This window comes from Saccostrea cucullata, unplaced genomic scaffold, assembly GCF_032062105.1.
Source record: "Saccostrea cucullata isolate Sc308-1 unplaced genomic scaffold, CSIRO_AGI_Scuc_v1 ctg149, whole genome shotgun sequence".
NCBI lineage: Eukaryota > Metazoa > Mollusca > Bivalvia > Ostreida > Ostreidae > Saccostrea > Saccostrea cuccullata.
Window position 1 is genome coordinate 304 of NW_026933711.1, and position 23,714 is coordinate 24,017.

At 32.6% G+C, this 23,714-nt stretch overlaps 2 protein-coding genes across 2 annotated transcripts in view; both read left to right on the forward strand.

Moving 5' to 3' along the window:
* Positions 1-358: 358 nt before the first annotated feature.
* On the forward strand, positions 359-9,745 carry LOC134239040 (protein SDA1 homolog; the record flags this gene model as incomplete). Its single annotated transcript, XM_062721186.1, has 20 exons — positions 359-463; positions 791-889; positions 1,150-1,332; positions 1,436-1,501; positions 1,707-1,799; positions 1,999-2,070; positions 2,221-2,325; positions 2,657-2,729; positions 2,872-2,975; positions 3,067-3,124; positions 3,385-3,443; positions 3,572-3,648; positions 6,305-6,402; positions 6,656-6,732; positions 7,046-7,175; positions 7,498-7,580; positions 7,806-7,978; positions 8,275-8,353; positions 8,691-8,849; positions 9,639-9,745. Coding segments are annotated over 20 exons (1,941 nt in total), but the record flags the coding sequence as incomplete, so codon positions are not given.
* Positions 9,746-11,008: 1,263 nt separating this feature from the next.
* The window catches only part of LOC134239045 (uncharacterized), a 59,347-nt gene continuing 46,641 nt past the window's right edge, over positions 11,009-23,714 (forward strand). The window contains exons 1-8 of the mRNA XM_062721189.1: positions 11,009-11,076; positions 14,429-14,525; positions 14,736-14,840; positions 15,980-16,090; positions 17,612-17,780; positions 18,283-18,461; positions 19,057-19,179; positions 20,757-20,887. Of these exons, the coding sequence (XP_062577173.1) occupies positions 14,457-14,525; positions 14,736-14,840; positions 15,980-16,090; positions 17,612-17,780; positions 18,283-18,461; positions 19,057-19,179; positions 20,757-20,887 (887 nt within the window). The 5' untranslated portion in view covers positions 11,009-11,076; positions 14,429-14,456. The remainder of the gene's footprint in view (positions 11,077-14,428; positions 14,526-14,735; positions 14,841-15,979; positions 16,091-17,611; positions 17,781-18,282; positions 18,462-19,056; positions 19,180-20,756; positions 20,888-23,714) is intronic.

A 23,714-nucleotide genomic window follows, 5' to 3' on the forward strand; every position in this document is an offset into this window, starting at 1 on the left:
AAATAATTTTTCGTATTGTCTGAGCAAATAGTTCGGCTGTCACAAACAACTGTGGGTTTCGTTTTTACGAAGTTCCAAAGAAATTCCACATGGAAAATTGACTAAATTGTATTAATTGTGCGAGGAATATGTTAATTAAAATTTTCCATTGCTGAAGTAAATGCGCTTTTGTTTCATTTTAATAAAAATTGGATTTGAATAAAAAAGACCACCATTTGGAAGGTAAAAAAGACGCCGATATGGGCGATTGACCACCAAACGGTGGTTAAATGACCATTTGGGGGTGTGTGCCCAACCTGTTACTCTAGTGTGTTTTTTACAGAAATATCAATTTGTTTATTCTCAAATTTTTCTTTAGTTTCTACAGCAGTATCGACATTATGAATCAAATCTTCAAATTTTTCAACTGAAACCATCAACTTACTCCAAAGCACTTGAGGAACTGGTCCTATTTATGGCTCAGGTAAAATGTGTCAGTCCAAAAAAATGTTGTTGAGGATATTGTAGAAATTATTTATCTGTGTTTCATGTCACAGTTTTTTGACCGATTGCAGAAAAAACTCAACAGAAAGAAAAAAGTATGTGAGAATGTGTCTCATTTGATCATGTTTAAGAAATAAAGTCCGCATTTTCGTGAATGTTGCAGGATAACTCCGAGGGCGATCGAGAAATGTTGTATGAAAGATAAAAGCCGAGGCTTTAGCCAAGTTCATTTATAATGTTCAATTAATTGTCAGCTATGATGTTAAATTGTCAGCTATGATTATTTCATTGTTTCCTCTTTATCAAGGTGGCACATTGTTACCCAGAAGAAGCGTCAAAATTCCCTGAACACTTAAGAGATTTACTTAGTTGCCATGGTGATGGATTGGATAGAAGTATGAGAATGGTAGGGAATTAAAATTAAAAACATTTAAGTATTACAAGTGTCCAATTATAGAATATTGTGAATATCAGGAGGTTGTTAAGTTATGCTTTTTACCTCACTTAAGCTGAAATCTTAAGAGTAATGACAATTCATTTAAATGTAAAGTGAGAGGGCTATAATAAGACAAGCCTGCTGCTCAATCCTATTCACTTTCACATCTGTGAATAAAATACATGCACCAGGTATTGTTTAAATTAAAGTTTTATTTTTTGCAATTTCAGACTTTTTGCAAGGCTATGATTCTCTTGAGGAATAAGAACATGCTAGAAGCAAGCAGTATGCTGGAACTATTTTTTAAACTTTTTCGGTGCCAGGATAAACTTTTGAGGAAGACTCTCTACTCTTATATCGTAAATGACATTAAAAATGTGAACAAAAAACACAAAAATACCAAATTAAACTCGGTAAGAAGTCATATATACACTGATGTTCAGTTTGATTAATTGATTACTTTTAAAAAATAGAGATAGCTAGTATTAAGTATTAACTTTTAATCTTCTCTTTCAGACTCTTCAAAGTTTTATGTACACTATGATGAAGGATAACAATGCAGTAGCTGCAAAAATGTCACTGGTAGGTGATATATTCTTCAAATTTTACTGCTAATGCATGTTACTACCAGGTTATTAAGCAATGCTTGAAAAATGACACAGAGACTTCCAAGTGTCACTGCTTGTTTGATCAACATACGCTATTAATAAGGTATTTATAAAGGACATGGAGCTTTTACCTGAAAAATCAAACTCACACGAATAACTTAATTTTTAAATTGTTTCAGGATGTTATGATAGAGTTGTACAGAAGAAACGTATGGAATGATGCTAAGACAGTCAATGTCATTGCCACGGGTTGTTTCTCCAAAGTCACAAAGGTACAAAGGCAGGAGGGGGCACCTGTTTTCATTTAAAATCCATTGTTACATTTATTGTATTCTATGTATAATATTTATAATCAATTCTTTTAGTTTTAAAAAATGGAAAAGACATATACCATATTTGCATGCAGTTTACAGGTTAACAGACATTTCAGTGACCTATTTTGTTATGGTGTTTTATACTGTCTTAACACAGGTGCTTGTAGCAGCTCTACAATTTTTCTTGGGTCACGAAGGAAAAGAGAACGAGGATTCAGACAGCGAGGAGGTATGTAAACAAACTTCTAATGAATTACAGGTTAGGCATAATTTGTTGAGAGAATATTACCCAAGTGTTGATAGGATAGTATGTGAGCATCACTTGCATGAAAATCTGATGTGTGGATCTAATGATTGGTGAATTATGTGCTTTTTACAGGATGAGGCACCAAAATCTGAGAAGTCACTGCGACTTTCACACAGAGTGGGAAAACACACAAAGAAAAGGCAGAAAAAGCTGGACAGAGCCCTGCAGACATTAAAGGTTAGGCTTTAGGATTTAGTATTTCTCTTCATTCCTTTATAGAGAGCATATTTATTACTGTATATTAATCATAAGTTGTTCAGTTAAGCTTAACATTGAAGGAGATTTTAAGTATACAAAATACTGGCTTCACAACATTTTCAGATGACAGTCCTAAGTACATGTATAGTATAGTACAATGTACTTTCAAATTGTTCCTATACCTGTATAAAATTGCATTAGCTTTTAATCGTATCTATTATTTCTATTACCTGTATTCATATACTAGGTGTACACAACACATGCATACAATTACAAATGAAGAATAAGAGTTATACATTCTATGATACAGAAACACAAGAAGAAAAAGAAAACTGCTGAGGTTTTCAATAATTCAGCTCTGCATCTCATTCACGACCCACAAGGTAAAGTATCAGTATTAACTGTTATTTCTACCTTTGATTAAGGTACTGTAATAAACAATTACTAAAGGAAAAAAGCATTTTGTAAAAGTGTTATTTAAGGACACCCAAAACAGAAAGTAAATGTAAATCTTGAAATGATTAGGTATGTGTGAGAGGTTGTTTAATCAGCTGGAGAAAACAACAGAGAGGTTCGAAGTCAAGTTGATGATGATGGATTTGACGTCACGCTTGATTGGAATACACCAGGTAGACATTTTTTTTCGTGTGTCACTTTAGTTTTATTTTTTTTAAAAATAACTTCAACCATCAAATACTAATTCTATATCTGAATTTTCAGCTTTTGGTGTTGAATTTCTACCCATTTGTCCAACGCTTCTTGCAGCCCCACCAGAGAGGTATAATAATTTTATTTAAGTAAAGTAAATATTTTTTTTTTTTATAAAATGCAGATTTTGAATAGACTAGTGAAGTCTGAGAATACTATATAAAGAAGTATTTTCTACCTGAATGGCTCAGTTGGATACTAAATTTGAACTGAATTGTTTACATTTTTCCATGACACACTTGACTATACACAAAAATGGCATTCACCTCAATTTCAGAGTTGGCTAAGTTAAAGAACAGGGTGATTGCAGTTTATTATCTTTCTTTTCAGAGGTAACAAAAATACTTCTGTACGCTGCTCAATCCAGCCATGAACTTGTTCCACCTGATGTAAGTTTTTGACTTTTGGTCACTTTCAGTTACAGTATTAAATGTTCCAAACTCGCAAAACTGTTATAATTTTTATATCCTGTAACATCAACTATAAGACATTTTTTGTTACTTGAATATTTTTTTAGGTGATTGAAGGTGTTTTGAAAACAGTTGCAAATAATTTCATCACTGACAGAAATTCAGGAGAAGTGATGGCTGTTGGGTAAGCTGAGATTCTTAGATATACATTTATTAATCAGAGTATGTAATTTCTGGTAGGATTATAAAGGGATAAAAAAAAAGCATTAATGCAATTGTAACTCTGTCTGTCAAAAATGACATAGGACCATTACTCAGAAACTATTGGAAGGATTTTTGAAAATTTGTACACATATTATTCACCATATGAAGTTGTTGATATTTTTCATCTTGATTGGATTATTATTTTGAATTTTACAGGTGTTTTTTCATTTTTATTTTGGGGTTTTGGGACCGTTTCTCAGAAACTATTGCAAGGATCACACAGAAAATTTGTTCAATTATTATTCACCATATGAAGTTGTGCACCAGGAATTTTCAACTCTTTTTGTTCATTTTTCTGCATTTTACAGGTTTTTTAAAATTTTAATTGACTTGTTCATTTTGGGCTCATGTATAAGGTTTGAGACATAGAATCTAGAATATCTGTACAAAAACGTGAACTACAGCTTAAAATTACTCATAAAAACTTTAAAAAAAGAAACATCAAGTGTTAAAAACAGTTTTTACTTTGCACAGAAGATAATGTAATTTCATTTGTCTCTTGGAATAATGACTGGACATGCATCCAGTTAAAGATAAATTAATGAGTTTGGTGTTGGAAGTTGTTTAGGCATATATCTTATCAAGTGTGTGTGTTATCAAATCTTCAGGGAATAAAGCACAAGAATTAAAGATCTCTCTTCTCTTATTCTCTTAATTGTAATTTATTGTTTCAAAACACTTCATTACTGGATGACCAGTTCTTTATTTTCAAAATGCATTTCAAATTGATATATCAAGATTAATTTGATTTTGTATAATGGTTTTTTTTTTCAACAATCAGTTTGCAGAGTGACATAACACATGATTGCAATATATTTTTTAATGCAGTATAAATGAAGAAAAATTAAATGAAAAAAAAAAAAAAAAATGTTACAATGGAATTACAATGTATTAGTATTGATGTTTCATTTGGTTGCACCTCCCTTTCATTCATTAAGAAACATGATGAGCAATCATATTTCATTGCAAATTTTTGTACGCCCGTCTTAAGACGGGACGTATTATGTTATAGGCTTCATGTCCGTCCGTCCGACTGAGGCCATCCATTCGTGTCCGGCTCATAACTTCAATACTATTAGGCCTAGGATTATCAAACTTTGTCAACTGATACTTCTTGGGTAGACGGTGTGTCGCGCACCAAAAGTAGGTAGCTCTGACCTTTAATAAAGATGCTAAGAGATGGAAGAAAGAGAGAGAGAACTAGAAAACTATTAGACCTAGAGCTATCAAACTTGGCAAAAGTATACATCTTAGGTAGAAGGTGTGTCACCTATTTCAAGGTCACTGTGACCTTTGATTTTAGTGAAATTTTTTAAAAATTTAAGTTTTTTGAATTTTAAATTTCATAATCCTAAAAATGTAAAAACTAGAGTTGTATCCTTATTAAAAAGTATTAAATCAAGTAAAAACTTATATATATATTTTCATCATATACTTTACAGCAATCTTAAACAAATTTCAGTGTTTAATGAGAGGAATTCAGTTTGTCCCATGGGCATAATATAACACTGGTCAGGAAGAATTTTGATATAGAAAGTTGCATGTCAAATTAGAGAGAAATTAATGGGTTTAGTGTGAGGAGGTTTGGTGTTATCCCTTGGGTATTGGGCAAATGGACAGCCAGCCTAGCTGTTAGATTAAAAATAGCTCTTGGTGGCTTAGCTAAGTTTTAAAATGAATTTGATAAAAAGTAATTAAAACTTATTTGATATTGCATAATAAACTAATAATCTGACATTATATAATATTAATTAATTAAAAACTAATTTTATGGGATGGGGTTGAATCAGCATGTGCATATGAATTAAATTTAAAACCTGTCTGGCATTAACTCTAAAAAGAGTATTTTATATGTTTTAAAAGTGTTTTAGGATAAAAAGTGCAGATCCATTAATATTTAGGGAGTAATGAGTAGAAAAGCATCCAGTCAAAGATTAATTAATGAGTTCAATGTAGGAAGGCTATCTGATCTAGCGCTGCCTTATCTGTCTTTGGGGATTAAACAGAAGAAGTCTGCTGGTCATAGCAAATGTCATTTGATGGTCAGCCTTTCTTTTCAAAATTAATTTGACATAGATTAAGTTGTTAAGACTAATTTGATATTGTTTATTATGATGGCCGGCATTTGACAAAGTCTAACACAAACAGTATAGAAATCTGTCAGTTATGTAATATTTGTTTTAATTATGTCTACAGCACAGGGGATGGATAAAGAAATATTTCTTTTAAAAATGGAAAAATTGGAAATCTTAAAATCAAGGTTTTTTCTTGCAGTTAAACTGTTAAAGATAATTGTGTAATATTTTGACGGGCCTATCATGCTGTGGCGTGGCACTTTATTTTAAGTAAATTGTGAACATCTCTAGATCCATAAAGTATTTTTGAATTGGCACCTTCTCTGAAAAACCCAGCGGGGGGTATTTGTCCCTATTGGACAGTTCTAGTTTCTGGTAGGATTATAAAGGGATAAAAAAAAAAGCATTAATGCAATTGTAACTCTGTACAAAAATGACATAGGTATCTCTGCAATTATATTTTTGTTTATACAATACTTCAGCAGGTTGTTTTACTTTCAGACTGAATGCAGTGAAGGAAATTTGTGCTCGATGTCCCCTGGCCATGTCAGCAGATTTACTGGGAGATTTAGTACAGTACAAATCACACAGAGACAAAGGTAAAAGAATAAAGAGACAAAAGATAAAATGTCCATTTGTAGAAGCCAGAGACAAAGGGAAACTGTAATACAAGTATAACTGCATGTATTTTTTTTATGTTCGATAGATTAGCAATGTAGGAAAACAAACATGGGTGATAACTCTAACTCAGTCCGTACACTTTGAATATTTTTTCTTTATGTTTGGTTTCCTTTTGTAGACATTATGACCAAATATGGTAAGGACTACCCCACCACTTTTTCTTTTTACTAGGTGTGATGATGAGCTCAAGGGCCCTATTACAACTCTATAGAAAAGTGAAACCTGATCTTCTCAGTAAAAAAGACAAGGTAAGTACTGGAGTTTCTGAAAATAGTTTACGATGAAGTGCACTAGAATTTTTACCTTCTATTTACCTTGACTTCTTTCTTACTTCAATGTCAAATAGAAAAAAAACCTGATTAGACAATAACATAAGAACTCTTTGACATTAATTTTCAGACTTGGAACATGCATTTGTGGTATGGAGTAGGGTACATGTCATCAAAATATTTGACCTTGATTCAATTGTTATAAGGTCAAGGTCAATCAATTACATCAAAATAGATCCTCTGATAATATTAATCATGCTGATTTATAATTTTTAAATCATACATTTACCAGGGAAAACCGACAGAGGCCATGGCTGAGGCAGACACTCTGGTATATGGAGGAAATTTAGCTAAAGATTTTATCCCAGGGGCAGAAATTCTACCAGAAGAGGAAGAACAAAAAGAGGAGTCAAAGGAAAAAGGTAAAGAGAGTGAGAGAAAGAGAGAGAGAGAATACTTAGATTTTCACAGGAGGGGAATAATCCATAAAAAAAAACAGTTAGACAACTATGCACTATTGGAACTCTCCTTACACCCACAATTACATTGTCTCCAACTTAAATGATATTAAATCATGTGAGATATATTTACTAGTGGATATATCTGTCAATATGATTAATTGGTCATCCATTAGATTGAAGTCGGATCATGTTAAAATCCTTCTTCTTAGATTTATCCTGTCTTCTGAGGGATTTCTCCATTTTGTTCCATTATAATATAAATTAAATTTTGTATATGTTTCAGATGATTGGGAGTCCTGCAGTGATGAGTCGGATAGCGAGGGGGAATGGATAGACGTTCATCACTCGTCAGACGAGGAAACACAGGTGGGCTTCCCAATTCTCTATTATTTCATGCTTCTAGAGTACCAGTAAACATGAATTGAAGAATAATTCTAAATATTTATAAAGTGTAGTGTGCAAGGATATTGCATTATTAAAGTCATTATTCGTTTGCACCAATATCAAAGCTTGATCACAAGGACAGGGAAAGGAAGGGGTACCTGTTCATGATTTGACCGAGAATCAGCTGATAAATTTAACATTTTTCAGGAAGAAGAACCTCAGATAAGTAAAGAGGAAAAATTAAAGAAGGCCCAGAGTGTGTCTAGTAGTCGCATTCTTACAACAGTTGAATTTGAGAGGATTCAGAAGAGGCAGGCATTGAAGGAGGTGGAGGGAAGAAGAGGGAAGAGAAAACGGGAGGAAGAGGAGGAGGAGGGAGGGTAAGGGGGAACGAGGCAGAAGATCTTCTTGCTCAATTTTTTTGTTATATTTTACACTGTGCTTTATTGGAGAAATATTGTTTTGATGACATTTATTTTTTATTAATATCTTGAAATGGGTTCCTCTGTTTTTTGATAGATCTAAGACTGTCAAAATTTTTTAAAGAATAATTTTAAAGATCATAAGAATTTCTTCCATCAAATTGAAAGCATTGCTTTTTTTAAAGACAACTTTACAGATGTTAACCAGGTTATGTTAAATGGTTTTACTGAGCAGAACTTTGTCTTTCTTTCAGTTTGCTAACTTTATCTACAATTGAAAACATCCACAAGAAGAGAGCTCACGACAAAGAGAGCAGATTATCAACAGTTATGGTAAGTTATTGGAATAATTTCCGCTTATAGCAGGTATAGCAATAACTCCCTATTATAGAGAGTGAAGTAATAGCTTCAGTAAAGAATAGTAACAACTCTCAAATATAGAGGAAATAGTTATAGCTCCAAATTATAGAGAGTGTAGCAAAAATTCTCAGTTAATACAGAGAGAATAGCAATAACTCCCTAGTTTTGAGTTATGAATAATACAGATAATAATATTTTCAAGAGAATTAAATTTGTTTGAGAATTTTTCACTTCTGACCTGTATTGTTTTCAAATAATGTTTGAAAGCTGAGAGAGAAGTACAATTTTTTATTTCTAAATTTTTAAACAGGCTGGAAGAGAAGGAAGGGAAAAGTTTGGAAAAAATCATGAAAAAATGAATCCTCATGCCAGCACAACCAATAAAAACAAGAAGAAGAATAAGGCATTTATGATGATAAAACACAAAGTACAGAAGAAAAAGGTCAAAAGATCATTCCGTGATAAACAGGTGGGTAATTGTACTTACTTCTAAGGTAAAGAACAAATGTACTGTAAACATCTTGCATTTTATTCTCTGTAGTGCCATCGACAAAAAACAATTCAATCAAGTATACAGTATAATCCCTATTGAGCGCCGCCTTAGATCTTTTTCAATTGTCAGGAAATAAGGGTCCCCTGTACATTGATTAAAATCATCTAGAATCATATGAAAAGTCTGCAAAAATTGAAGAAAGTGAAAATGAAACTTGTTTATTACCCAATATCTCAGTGGAAAATGAATCATTTAGCTTAATTTAGGTGGATTATCTTCACTTTAAGTATAAAAGTTAAACATTATTTTTGTGGTTCTTTAAATTTAGTTTTTTTTTTCAAAAATTTCTTGGAGTTAAAATATGACATTAAATATTATAAAGAGAATACATGTACTAAAATAACCGCCCCCCCTTTTGCAATTTTCTAAGTGCCCGGGGCGGGTAATAGGGATTATACGGTATCTATCACTAAGTGTATTGTACTCACACTATATACATGTATGTATTTTCCTGAAAAATCAAATTAATATTGTATAAGCTAAATAATGTGGCATTTTTTTTGCTACAATAGAACAGAAATCCTTTCTTGAAAACCTTCATGTCAAGGAAATGATACAATCATGCAATCATAAGCTTTCTCTCTTGTGTTGTATTACAGATTAAAATACTCTAGTAGATATATTTTAACTTAGAAAGTAGATCTTGTATTAGATATTTGAATCATAAACTGTATTGTATTTGTGATAACTTTTTTTTCCTTACAGATTGCATTACGGAATTCTTTACTAAAGAGACAGAAAACAAAAAGATGAAGACTTATACCTCTGTTGTTATTTATATGAAGATTTTTAAATAAAGTGTTAAGCATTTACATTTGATATTTGTCTATCTGATTGAGTATTAACAGGCTGTATAATCTTATGCCATTTTCTTTTGTCTGTTAATTTGTTACATTCAAATAGATAAGAAAAATTTAGCTGCAGAACTGTAGCTCTCTGCTTGAGAAAATTCGGAAGATAAAGCAGATAGCTACAGATTCAAGTGTTGTAAAAAGTTTGATTTATGCTGCTGATTATTTGTCACTCACTTCAGGTATTATATTTTTTTGTATTTTATGCTTTTTTGGTTTTTAGAATGGCATCAAATACTTAGTCATTTATTTTTATACTCCTATTATTGATTGTTTACCTTTCAACGGTCTGAAACAGTCCTTTATGGTTTTGGAATGTTGGTTTAAAAGATTTCCTTTTGGAGGTCACTTATCACAAACAGCCTTTTCAAACAATTGAAAGGTAAATGAAATATCAGGAGAACGAGTTTAATGTATGGTTAATTATTGGAGACCATTTTTTAATGCTTAAGCAAGCATTATATACAAGAAATAATACCTGAATTGAGAGACAAAAAATTGGTGCCAGGCAGGATACATCAAAGGTTTATGCAACACTTGGATCTGTAGCTCTCAGCTATGTCCAAATTTTCTCAAGCAGAGAGCTACAGTTCTGCAGCTAAGAAAAATTATAACCAGTTTTAAAATGAATGGTTGACCAATGAAACTTGAATGAGAAACCTACAATTGTCAAAACTGAAAAACTGTAAGGGAAGCATTGATTTCTGCACTCTAGACAAGGTTCCAGAACAACATGCGTTTTGTCAAACCTAAGAACCAAACAGTTCGCAATGGTCAAACGCTTTGAGCTATGGAGCTGAAGTTTTTTCTTCCACTCTTGATGATTATTATTAAAATCACACTTCAGCTTTTGTGTGAATTATAATTAAGTTAACTGTTGACAACTTGTATGCATAAAAATAATGTGTATATATGTCAGCTCCCTGCTTGATGATTAAGGTTTATTAATAGTGTTTTCCCCCTATGGCTTAATCTTAAATTGTGGCAGTTTTTATAGTTTGTCTTCCAATTTCATATAGGAAAAGAAACAAAGACCCTCTTTATTCACTTATTTTCTTTTTCATTTTTTTTTTATTTTAAAAAGTATTATAAAAATTAATATAAAACCTTTTGAAATAATTGTTTTTGAAATGTTTTGATATGTAAAAGAAAATATCATCTACACCCCCCCCCCTTAATCTGCTTTCTGATCGGGTATGGAATTCCACTTTTGTGGAATTTCAGGAACAGGTGGGCTGCAGAGTGTATAACAAAATTTGAAGCTGAATAGCGTCCGATAAATATGTAAGAAGGTTTGTTCAATGTTTCTTAGACGTTTTTCGTCTTTGTGCTCCGAAGTTCACACGTATTTACTTTGGTAATTAGTTTCTTAGCTATTTACTTTAAAAATTATTTACACCGGAAGTTGCATTGTATCTATGGAAGCCATCAAAATTATGAATGATATTATGGTGATCGAGGACAGGGTTAAGGGTTTCTGTTGTCAGTGGTAGTTATTTTATTTTATTTTTATCAATCTTTGCCATACTGCGTACCTTAAATATAACATAGAAAAATGAAAACTTGAATTTATACTGCCTTGATCGAATTTAATGTTTATGTATAGTAAATCTTTCATATATCTACATTTACTTTCTAGCGCTGAAAAAAGCTATGGTGCATTTTCATGCTACATGTATATTGTTTCCTTAAATATGAATGATATTTTGAGGTAGAAAAAACGTTTATTTTTGTTTAAGAATCCACAGGATATGTCTGAACTAAAATTACATGTATTAGAACAAAACATTTGGTATCTTGCCAGGGGACTTTAAAGAGTAAACAGTGTAATATTTAAAATGTCTTTAAATTGGCTTATTTACTTTCAGAATACCTAACCTCAAACTTCATAAACCAGTATTGTCGGGCTTATGTTGTGTTTAATTTTATGATGATATGATAGACACTTCTCTGCTATGCTGCTATGCAACAATCAAATTTTATGATCATTATGATTATGGTAAAAGAATTAATTTTTTATGTGACTTTTAAATCAGTGAAATTAGTTGGAACATCCCAGCCAAATGCCAAAGTGTACATTTTTTCTGTGAAAAGCAGATAGACTATAAAAGAAAAAGAAGTTAAAAAAAATTCATGTGGTGTACATTTAAGTTTGTTTAAATCTTGTTCCTTAATTTGGATGAAAATGGGATCACAGTAGGCCTTAATTGTATGGTATATGGGAGAGGCAAATTTTAGTGAAGTGCCACTTGTGAAATTTGTTATATCAAGAATTTTTTGAGAAGTATATTTTGGAAAGTACTCATTTAGTATGACTCAAAATTGTAGAGAAAATAGGGGTCAGTGTGCATCTTACTTAGCTACTGTACAACTGAGTTGACCTTTTTGCACTTAAATTTTAATTCTTTTTACTAGCTAGTATTAATCACTTAACATTTATCATAATCTATTAGATGTAACATTGGCTATAATGATTATAATCTTATTTTATGTAAAATAGTTTGATTAATATTTATCATTGAACAAATATTGCAAATTAATGCATGTAAATTATTGTGTGACCTTTTTGCACTAAAAAATAACATACTTGGGGTATTGAAAATCTAATTAGGCAATAACATCTTTTCTTGTATCAAACTTTTTACAAGTTAAGTCCTGATTAGTCACAAGTACCAGGAACCTATATACTAACAGGATAGGCAACTACCGCAAGTCTCGCAATATCTTGTAAGTCGCAGGATTTCGTAAGTCAACTTTAATTAATTATATCTCTAAAGCTATCGCATATTTGAGATCAAAACCTTAAAATGTCTGTCAAAAAATCATTCAAGATTTGTATTATACTCCTTATCTTAGTAGTAATTTTGTTTTATGCAAAATCAGCACATGCCCCGATCGGCCATATTTGCGAGAAATCGCCGATTTCGATGTTTATTTTCTTTATATTTAAATTATAATATTATTATGCTTTAAAATTTATTAATAAATCAATTCCAATACAGAAAAGGAATAAATGATAATAATCAGAAAACATCCTGTTTACTGGGAATAAACGTAAATTGAAAAACTTGTAGTGTTGTGCGTGATGTTTTGGGTAGATAAACATGGCGAGGAAGGAGTTGCCTATCCCGTTAGTATATAGGTCCCTGCAAGTACTGAGTACTTTAAAATAATGGGGTCAGTGATGGAAATTTTAAAATATTGGTCAAAATATATATGATTTTGAGGCAAAAATTGGTGTAAACTTTATCTTGACATCTTTAATATACATGTGTTTCTTCATTTCTCGGCAAAGTTTGATTAAAGAAGGTGTAAAATTTGTTCTAAAAATATAAATTGAGACTGATATCTGTGAATTTTTTTGACAGTTTTTTTTTCATTTGTTTAATTTAAAATATGTCATAAAAATAGAATTATGTTAAATAGTTTTGAAGTGATAGGTTCTGCCAGAATTTTCTAAGAAGCTGACAAGTGATATACCTGGTAAAAATATGAATTTGTTTGACTAAAATTATTTCAGTTCTAGAAAATTTGTCAGTTACCTAGCTAATTTTCAGATAAGAACCATGGGCCTAAATAAGTTTAAAATTATGTGCATGGAGTCATGAGTAATGATCAAATAACAACAGCAATGTACACACATTACAGCGACATGCAGTTATAATTATCAGTTTTGTGTGTCATCTTAAAATCTCTGACATTTTCTACTTCTATTCATATCAAAACCAAGATGTAATTATTAACTTGAATTGTACTTAGTCCTTGGTTAAGGGTTTTTAGATGTGCTACGAGCAAAAAGGATTAAACCTTTTCGAAAGTAAATAAGATATTTAAAAGAAGAATTTGTGATCCCTTATGTACCTGGTATATTAATTGAAATCTGAGTCAAAAATTAAATGTAAGCTAGCTAGGTTTCTAATATTTTTTTTGTAATATTTTTTGAAATATATTTTTCAAATTTCTTGAAACCATGCAGGACCCAGGGAGCTGTTGAGCTGTTGTCCAGTGTTTTATACATAGCAATAAAGAGAAAAAAAACTCATACAGGGCAACCATTATATAATCATATAAAGTTTGTTCATTTAATGATTTGATACAATATCTTGTTGTCCAGGTTCAAAGACCTAAGATAGGGGTTTTATATTTAGATCTATATCACAGTGGTTTATAATGAAAGGGGAGGGGGGGGGCATGTTAGTAAAAGGAACTACATGGATCTCAGCTGACAAATAATTAGACTCATGTCTCATCAAAAGTTCTTTAATTAGCTGAAATTTTTTATGTATTTTTTAATTTATTTTTTGTGCCATTGATGCATGACTTCAAATCAATGCATGCAGCTTTTGTAGATGTATTATGTACAGGGTCAAGATTTTCTAAGCAGAAGTCAGCACCAACTATTAAAATCCTTTTATAAGAATTACATTTCCAAATTAGTGGCAGAAATCATTTGAGTGTTTTGAATAACAAAATTGAATATGTGATTGAATTTAAATACCAAAACATGTTAAGTAATTAGAATTAAAGAGACATAATTAAGAATGTGACTGTATCGTAGTGTTTTCCCTAAATAGAAGTACAGTCTGTAATTAGAATTAAAGAGGCATCTCATTGTGAATGTATCGTAGTGTTTTTCCTTTACAGAAGTGTGAGGACATGAGGACCTAGCGAGATGACTGAGATAACGTACGATCGGGAGGAGTCTGTCCTCAGAGGACAGATACCCCTACACAAGTTCAAGGTCAGTCAGAAAAATATCAAGGAATTTTCTTTTTATTGTGGAACATACACCTTTCCATTAGATTTTTAAGCAATAAGTCTTTCTGAGTAATAGTGATTTCATTGTCCTCCTGTTTCTAATTATCTGTTAGATTTGGAGGTAACTATTCTTATTTATAGCTCTTCCTATATATGGCATGTTAAAATTTCATGACATTTGCTTTTTAAACAGGAAAACTTGGCAGAGTTGAAGCTAGATGAAGTGACAGATATAAATTTCAGTAGCAATGGCTACTGCACAGATGCGGTGATCAAAGTGATACGTGACCATACAAAGGTAAATCATTGTCCTAGTCTTACATATAAGAAAGTGTGCCATAGCCGTGAAAGACAACTCATCGAACGACAACTCACCAACACTATCAAACTCGCCGATACGACAAGTCACAGAAAAAAGGGTCACCGACAGACACATCGTCGACCGAATATATAAAACAGGGAAATTTAACAAATATTTAGAGAAAATCATTTATGTGAATAAACGTTTTTATTCATTTCAAATCTTTTTTTCATTTAATCAAAAACTTCCCTCAATATTGCCGACCTATGACCTTGCTCGGATTCACGAGAAGCAATCTGTATGCGCTAGACCAACAATGGTGGATATACAAAAAAACCCCAAGAAAAACATGTTTTTTTTTATACATCTTTGATCATGTTTATTATATATGAATACTTAACACAACATCTACCAATTATTATATGAATTTCTACTCACAGACAATATTGTTGGTGAATTGTCCATTCTGCAAATTTGCACGCATTGGTGAATTTAACTTTTGTTGGTGACCCGTGTCTTTCGGTGAGTTGTCTGGCACCGTCTCCAAACATTTAGTAAGATTTGCTGAATCAGGAACGGAATGTTTTTTATTTGATTTACTCATGACTCTCAGATAGTGATCCTAATGAAGCACTGAATCATTATTTTTGAAAGACTTATGATTGTACTTATAATCTAAACAAGCGTATCTTTATTGCACCTCCAGTAGTAAACATTATCGTTTTAAGCAGGAGATGTTCAAACTGTCTCCTGTGAATTAATTAAGTATCAGGATTCATCTATATTTGAATGCAGCAATTTACAGTATGGATACTTAAAGTACAATGTCTTGGTTATAAAATTGAATTTGATCTTAAATCATTCAAATTGTACTTAAAAATGAAGTATAAGCAAAGGTATAGATCTACTGTAAATCACTTTTTATCTGCGAGAACTTCATTTTCGCGTAATTACGTGAGACGGTATGCTCGCGAAATTTTCATTCTCGCGTATATAATTCCTTTAGATTATATAGAGCAATGACCACAATTCATGAAAATGTTGTCTCGCTAATAAAGAGTCAGCGACTATCTCGCGGAAATAAGGTGTCGCGAAAATTAAACGATCTACAGTATATTATTTCACTCCTTTTTCAGGGAACCACTTTAAAGAATTTGAAGACTGTGAACTTGTCAGGATGTGACCTGTTAACTGATCATGGCATGAAGTGGTTAGCTGAGGTGATAGCAGGAGCCCCTGTCAGTTCTGTAAGTCTGTGTTAATTTATTAGCAGAGGTGTTATCAGGAGCCCCTGTCAGTTCTGTAAGTCTGTGGTAATTCATTAGCTAAGGTGATAGCAGGAGCCCACATCAATTCTGTATGTCTGTGTTAATTCATTAGCAGAGGTGATAGCAGGAGCCCCTGTCAGTTCTGTAAGTCTGTGTTAATTTATTAGCAGAGGTGTTATCAGGAGCCCCTGTCAGTTCTGTAAGTCTGTGGTAATTCATTAGCTAAGGTGATAGCAGGAGCCCACATCAATTCTGTATGTCTGTGTTAATTCATTAGCAGAGGTGATAGCAGGAGCCCCTGTCAGGTCTGTAAGTCTGTGTTAATTCATTAGCAGAGGTGTTACCAGGAGCCCCTGTCAGTTCTGTAAGTCTGTGGTAATTCATTAGCTAAGGTGATAGCAGGAGCCCACATCAATTCTGTATGTCTGTGTTAATTCATTAGCAGAGGTGATAGCAGGAGCCCCTGTCAGGTCTGTAAGTCTGTGTTAATTCATTAGCTGAGGTGATAGCAGGAGCCCACGTCAATTCTGTAAGTCTGTGGTAATTCATTAGCTGAGGTGATAGCTGGAGCCCCGTCAGTCTGTATTAATTCATTAGCAGAGGTGGTAGCAGTAGCCCCCATTGGTCTGTATTAATTCATTAGCAGAGGTGATAGCTGGAGCCCCTGTCAACTCTGTAAGTCTGTATTAATTCATTAGCTGAGGTGATAGCTGGAGCCCCCGTCAGTCTGTATTAATTCATTAGCTGAGGTGATAGCAGGAGCCCCACGGGTGATAAGTATAGACGAGATCACCCGTGGGTTTTTTTATTTATGGTCTTTTTCAAATAAGTATCAGATTTAATTATGCTTAAATGTAGTCCCCGTCAGTTCTGTAAGTCTGTGTTAATTCATTAGCTGAGGTGATAGCTGGAGCCCCCGTCAATTCTGTAAGTCTGTATTAATTCATTAGCTGAGGTGATAGCTGGAGCCCCCGTCAATTCTGTAAGTCTCTATTTCAAATGGAAAGAACTAATATAGGCCATTGGCCTGCTGTTCAATCCATATTCACTGTATACTTTTCTGTATATTTTGAATAAAATACTTCTTAAACTGCAAGTCTCTATTTTAAAATCTCAAGATTTTTTTTTTAACTTTGTATGGTGATACAAATGAAATATCGGAGTGGTCTCTTTAACTTCTCATATTTTAATAAAAGGAATTGAAATGAAATTGAGCACTTTGCTTCTGAGAAATCTAATTGGAAATGTCAATTTCAAGTTTGTAACTGGGTATACCATACAGAGTTGCCAATCAATTAAGCTTCTGTTTGGGGACTTCTGAACCTTTTTGACACAAAATAAATTTTGTTACACATGCTGTTAGGTTATCTTATAGATTTCTGTAAAAAAATTTTTTTTCGTGGAGTTAAGAAATATTGTAAGTATTCTTTAGTTAAGCTTGCAATACAAAGTTAACAATTTGATATATTTTTTATCAGAATTATTTAATGTTTGTTATAGATCAACCTAGACTCCTGTGAGAAAATCACTGATGTTGGAGTATCACTTCTGAATGAGGAACTGAAGGAGGGACTATGTAGAATATCAGTCAGGGACATATCACTCAGATATATTACTACACTCAAAAGAAAAATTATAGTTGGAACACCTGTTTTCCCACACATAGGAGGTGAGTTATAAATTTCATGTAACCTTTGTTGGTATGCGACTAGCGGAATAACAACCTTGAAAGTATTACGTAGACACCAAGACAGCCCACCTTTTCACAAACTTTGAAATAAATGTTGGAAGACCTTTTATCTCTGGAGTATGGAGTTTATCTTAATTGAATGTAAAGATATTACTTAAAATATACTATAGAAGGGACTTTTAACTCTGTCTTTTCTATATTTGAATAAACAGGAAATGTATAAAATTTTAACATCCAGTGATGTTAATACATTCGAGGTTGTTTTTCCAACCTCTGATGGAAAGACTCGAGATGAAGCAATTGCTTTGTAACCAATTATGTATTTATAAATATCAAAGTTTAACATGGGAAGAATAGGAGAAATTGTCATTTGTGAAAATGCAAGGCTGCTGTTAATCAAAGAACTAAGTATGCTAAAATCTTATCCATGTGTAAATCCATTGTCATAAGATAAAGTTTTCACTTTTGTTTCTTTGTACAGATACCTCGGATAACAAGACAGGAAATGTCCTAATTGTTCCCCACCCCAGTGTCAAGCAGAGTCTGGCTAGCTCCCTGAGTGGGGGGAGTGTGACTGCCAGCGAGGGGCTTCATCACTACCCCCAGGTCAAGTTTGAGGACGACTGGAAACTGAACATTAATGAAGTCAGCATAAACAATGTAAGTCCGAAGTTAGATTCTGTTGATTCTCAACAGTCAAATCTCATCATCTCAAACTCTATGGGATAAATAAAAAACATTAAAGATAAGGTTGAGAGATATTCAGGGTAAAATACATGTACTCCAATATAAAACATATTGACGACTTCCAACTAACCAACATACCCATTGTATTCAAGAAAGCCATGTTCAAGATACCAAAGATACCAAAGTTCAGCTTTATTCTTATTTTTTTTTCAAGAGAGAGAGAAAGAAATTATTTTTTCCTTTCTGCAAAATTTCTCCATGACCAAGGGTTTGGAATTCTCTCATTCTGATGTAACTGATAGGCATAATAATGTTGATTGAATTTAGGTTCAAAGAATGAATTAAAAAGGAGAAAATATAGGTTTTTATTCATCAGAAAATTTAGGAAGTCATGAAAAATGAAGCAAGATGGTTTCTTTTTTAAAAATTAAGAACATGTATTTGATTGTGACTTTCATTTCTATAGTATGTTTGTCTGCTTTTCATTTGAAAGAATTCAATTCATTGTTAATTGTTAGTCATTTGTCATTTAGTCTCCAGACTGAGGAACTGTGTGTATATTTTATAGCCCCTGTTTGATGTGCTGGCCAGCAGTAATCCAGTACAGGTTATCATTCCATTTGATGCATCAGCTGTCCCAAAAGAGGTTTCCTCCCATGTCAAGGACACCATTACCAGGATATCCATGAGGGTATACGAATCCTGTCTGGTTTATTTTTCTTTCCTTACAGATATTTAAAATCTGTATGAATATCATCTTGGCTAAAAGCTAAGTCAACTTTTTTGATTGCATTTTGTCCACTGTCAGTCCATCTGTAAACTTATCACATTTTCAACTTCTCCAGAACTGCTGAGCTTATTTCAACCAATTGCTACAAAACATCCTATAATGAAGGGCATTCAAGTTTGTTCACATGAAGTGCCACATTCTCTTTTGAGGGGAGATAATTAAGAGTTTAAAATTTGATGGCATCTTTTAATACCTCTTCCCAAAAGACCACTAGACCAAAAAGTTCAAACTTATATGAAACCTTCGTCAGATAGTCTAGATTCAAGTTTATTCAAATCTTGATCTCAGGGGGTTGGGTAGGGCTAAAATGGGGGATCAAAATGTGTACGTAGGAATATTTGGGAAAAAAATCTTTAAGATTTTTGTACTCAAGAACTGCAAAGCCATGATTAATCATTTTTATAAAGAAGCATTCTCAGATAGCTTATATTCACGTTTGTTCAAATCATATCTCCCCAGCGTTTGGGTGGGGCCAACTTGAGATTTCTTACTTTTGCATAGGAATATATTAGCTAAAAATATTCTTCTTTCTAAGAACTTCTTAACAACTGCAAACATGGATATGGAAGTATCCTCAGGTACTGTAAACCACTTTTTATTCGCGAGAACTTTATTTTCGCGTAATTATGCGAGAATGGTTACTCGCGAAAATTTCATTCTCGCGTATAATAGAATTCCTTAAGATTATATAAAGCAATGACCACAATTCGTGAAAATTTTGTCTCGCTAATAAAGAGTCAATGACTTTCTCGCGAAAATAAGGTGTCGCGAAAATTAAGTGATCTACAGTAGTAAATTTGAATATGTTCAATTCACGATCCACATGTGTTGCATGGATAGGTCCACAGTGAGAGATTTAAAGCTCACAGAACCTCTAGTGAAGTTTGAAACAGAAAGCTATGATCACAACATTTCTTGATGATGAAATATATTGGTATTTTTTTTTATATTTACATAAATTGGGTTACTTTGGTAATTGCAAATTATGTCATTTTTAGCCAGGCTCATTGCTCGTTGCATTACAATATAGTACATTAGTGCAATCACCTTTTAGGCAATACAAACACTGAATTAGACTTTCAAAGTTATCTTTTTTCACCGAGGAGGAACAACTACCAAATACTAATATTTGATAGATTGATAGTTGTTTTACATCCCATTCAATAATTATTCACTCATATAGAGGCTTGAAGTGTTTCAATGTTAAACCTACTTGGCACTTATTGCTTTTAAATATCGTGCCAATGCCTACCGTGACATGGGGCCTTGGTTTGAGGTCTCATCCAAAAGACCCATAATTTTCAACTCTAGTGCCAGGTTCTTAGCTAAGAGCAGTCACTACTTACTACTAATGATGATGTTGATGATGTTTATTTAAATAAATATTTTGCAAGCATGAAAAGGTCATGAATTCTATGAAAATTGGAAACTTGTTTGCTCTTTTTTCCCATCACTTAATTATTGTATTCATTTTAAAGGAAAAAGCCAGTCCCCTGATGGAGAGACACAGCCGACAGCTAATGAGGACTGGGTTTGACAGCGCTGATTGCTTCATGGATAAGAAAGCCGTAATTAAACATGATTTGGATATTGAGACAGGGATTTTAACGTAAGCTTTACATTATATGGTAAATAAATCTAGACCTAAAGGTGCTTAGACACAGATTTGGTGTTAATAATTTCTAAAATTTTCTGTGTATTGTAATTCTGAGTAGAAATGTGCGAATATAAAACCAACACATCAGTTTTGTCAGTCTGTGCTCAGTGGTGTGTGGAGAGTTTAACAATTGAACACACCTGATGAAACGTACACATTAACAACAACAAAGCTCATGTCCTATTGACAAAAACTGTGTACATTTTAGGGGTATATTCAATTTGTTAAACTCCGTTCACAATATTGAGCACAGGCTGACATTACAATGGAATGGGTTTGCTTTTGCACATTTATACTCTGAATTTTCTGGATTCATTAATTCTATAGTTTTAAAGGTACTTGGACACAGATTTTAAGTCAATATTTTCTCTATAATATTACGACTTACGGTATATATTTTAATAGCATTTCACACAAAAATTAATTAAAAATCTTATTTCAGTTAAAAGTTATTAAAACTTCAAATTTTTTGGCGGGTTTGATTGACTCATCCTTGCACTTTCACAAATTTTAATCTTATTTTTAATCCTTAGAAAAAGTGGCAATCTTGTTGTGTATTAATGAGAAATATTAAAACTTTTATCCAGAAAAATAAATTTATTCAGAGTAGAAATGTTAGAAAGCAAAATTCATTCACAAGTATCGTCATTCCAAACTAAGAGTTGTGAATACAGTTTAGCAAATCGAGCACACTTGTGTTATGTACACAGTTTTTGTAAACAGGGCACAAGTTCTGTTTTTGTTGATGTTTACAATTCACCGGGTGTGTTCAGTCATCACAGTCTGCTTACCACAACTGCACGTACTGCCAATATATAGTGAGTTTGTTTTGCTTTCAAACATGTCTACTCTGAATTTTCTGCATTATAGTAATATTTTTCATTTATACACAACGAGATTGTCACTTTTCTAAGGATTAAGAATAAAATTAATTTGTGAAAGTGCAAGGATGTGTCAATCAAACCCGCCAAAAAATTTGAAATTTTAATATCTTTTATATGAAATAAGATTTTTAATTAATTTTTGTGTGAAATGCTATTAAAATATGTAAGTCGTAATATTATAGAGAAAATAATAACTTCAAATCTGTGTCCAAGTACCTTTAATATTTTTCATCAATACACAACGAAATTGCTTCTTTTCTTAAGTATTAAAGATGAAGTTAAAAACTGTGAAAGTGTTAGGATGTGTCAATCAAATGCGTCTCGAGATTTTTAGTTTCAATAACTGAGACAAAATAAATTTTTATAATATTTTCATATGAAATGCTGTGGAAACATATAACTTATGGAATTATACAGAAAATGTTAGAAAATCATGCTCGGCTGTTTTTAAGGTCCCTCCATATTATAAAGGGAAAATTAAAAACAAACTCTTTCAGTGAAGGTTTAGGACAATTATGATCATGATGATGTTAAGAATTGACTTGTTTAGGAGAAATTAATGCAAAAATTAATTTATGGCCACCAGTTACCCACAGTTCATCTATTGCTTCCTGTTTTTGTCAATGTCTTTTGATCATAATTTTAGCTTCTCTGAAACACCCAATAAATTTAATCAATTTTAGTATTCAAGGGGTATGTGTGAGTGAAGCCTAGGGAAGAAAATGTTCTTTAAAAAGGTCACCTGTAGTTTTTTTTATGAGAAGGACTAAAAATAAAGTCTTGAGTAGTTTATAGTGATGAAATTCAGACATTGCAGACACTTCACTTAAATCTTATATAAATTATATCATGGTTCTACATACACAGGTAGATACACTAGGGGAGGTTAATTAAGGAAGCCAACTGCTCTGTAATATTTCGGAGTAATAAATCTGGTGAATGTGATAGTGTGCACAAAGGGGTGATTTTGAGATGGGTTGGGAAAATCTAGTCCTGTTCAGACAGTTTTAAAGGTTTAAGCTTATTAGGCTATATAAATTCAATTCTCTGGTTCTCAGGCCAATTTTCTCAAAAACAGATGCGTGAGGGAGGCATTTTATCTATCATTTTATTGGCAATAAAGTAGATGAGGGAGGTATTTTTTAAATTTTATTTTTCAAATTCCTTTACAATAATGATCAAGATATACCTCCCATGTCTGCTCAAAAGGTTTACATTATCCATTGCTTATCAACCTGTGAACATCGTATGCCGTGTCTTTGAATGTATTTGAAGCTCTTTACAAATGGCTAGCGGAAGCGAAATTTGAGTACTAAACTACGAAAAAGTGAGGACGGAATTTTTTTTTTCAGATTGCTTTCCACAATACCAACTTTTTATTTTATAAAAAATGCAATAAAATTAGTAATGCGGCTACCTCAAAATGGATGCGCATGGGCGTGAGAACCAGAATTTCAATTTTATGTAGCCCTACAAGTAATAGCCTATTATCAGACTTACTTATATATGATGCATGTATGGACCTTTAGACTTGAATGCCTTTGATGGTACACCTTTCCTAAATTTTATGCACAAGTGACTTTGGTTAAGACCGTCAGCTAGGTCAGTTAATAGTTATCTGAAGTGCAGGTATTCATACCAGACTTTGTTTGGTGTCTTTTGATACCACATTGAATGTATTCTATTAAAAGTACCTTTGGTTAATGTCAGCTTTGAGGTCATTACCACCCTACTGAATGTGGAAGTATATATTCATCTCCTCTTTTAGCTCACCTCAACAAAGTTGGGGGGGGAGCTTATGTGATATCTTTGGCATCTTCATTAATATTCTTCATTCAGATGAGTGAATACGAGTAGGTTAATATGTTTTGGTTCAGGCCCCATTTCCTAGTAAC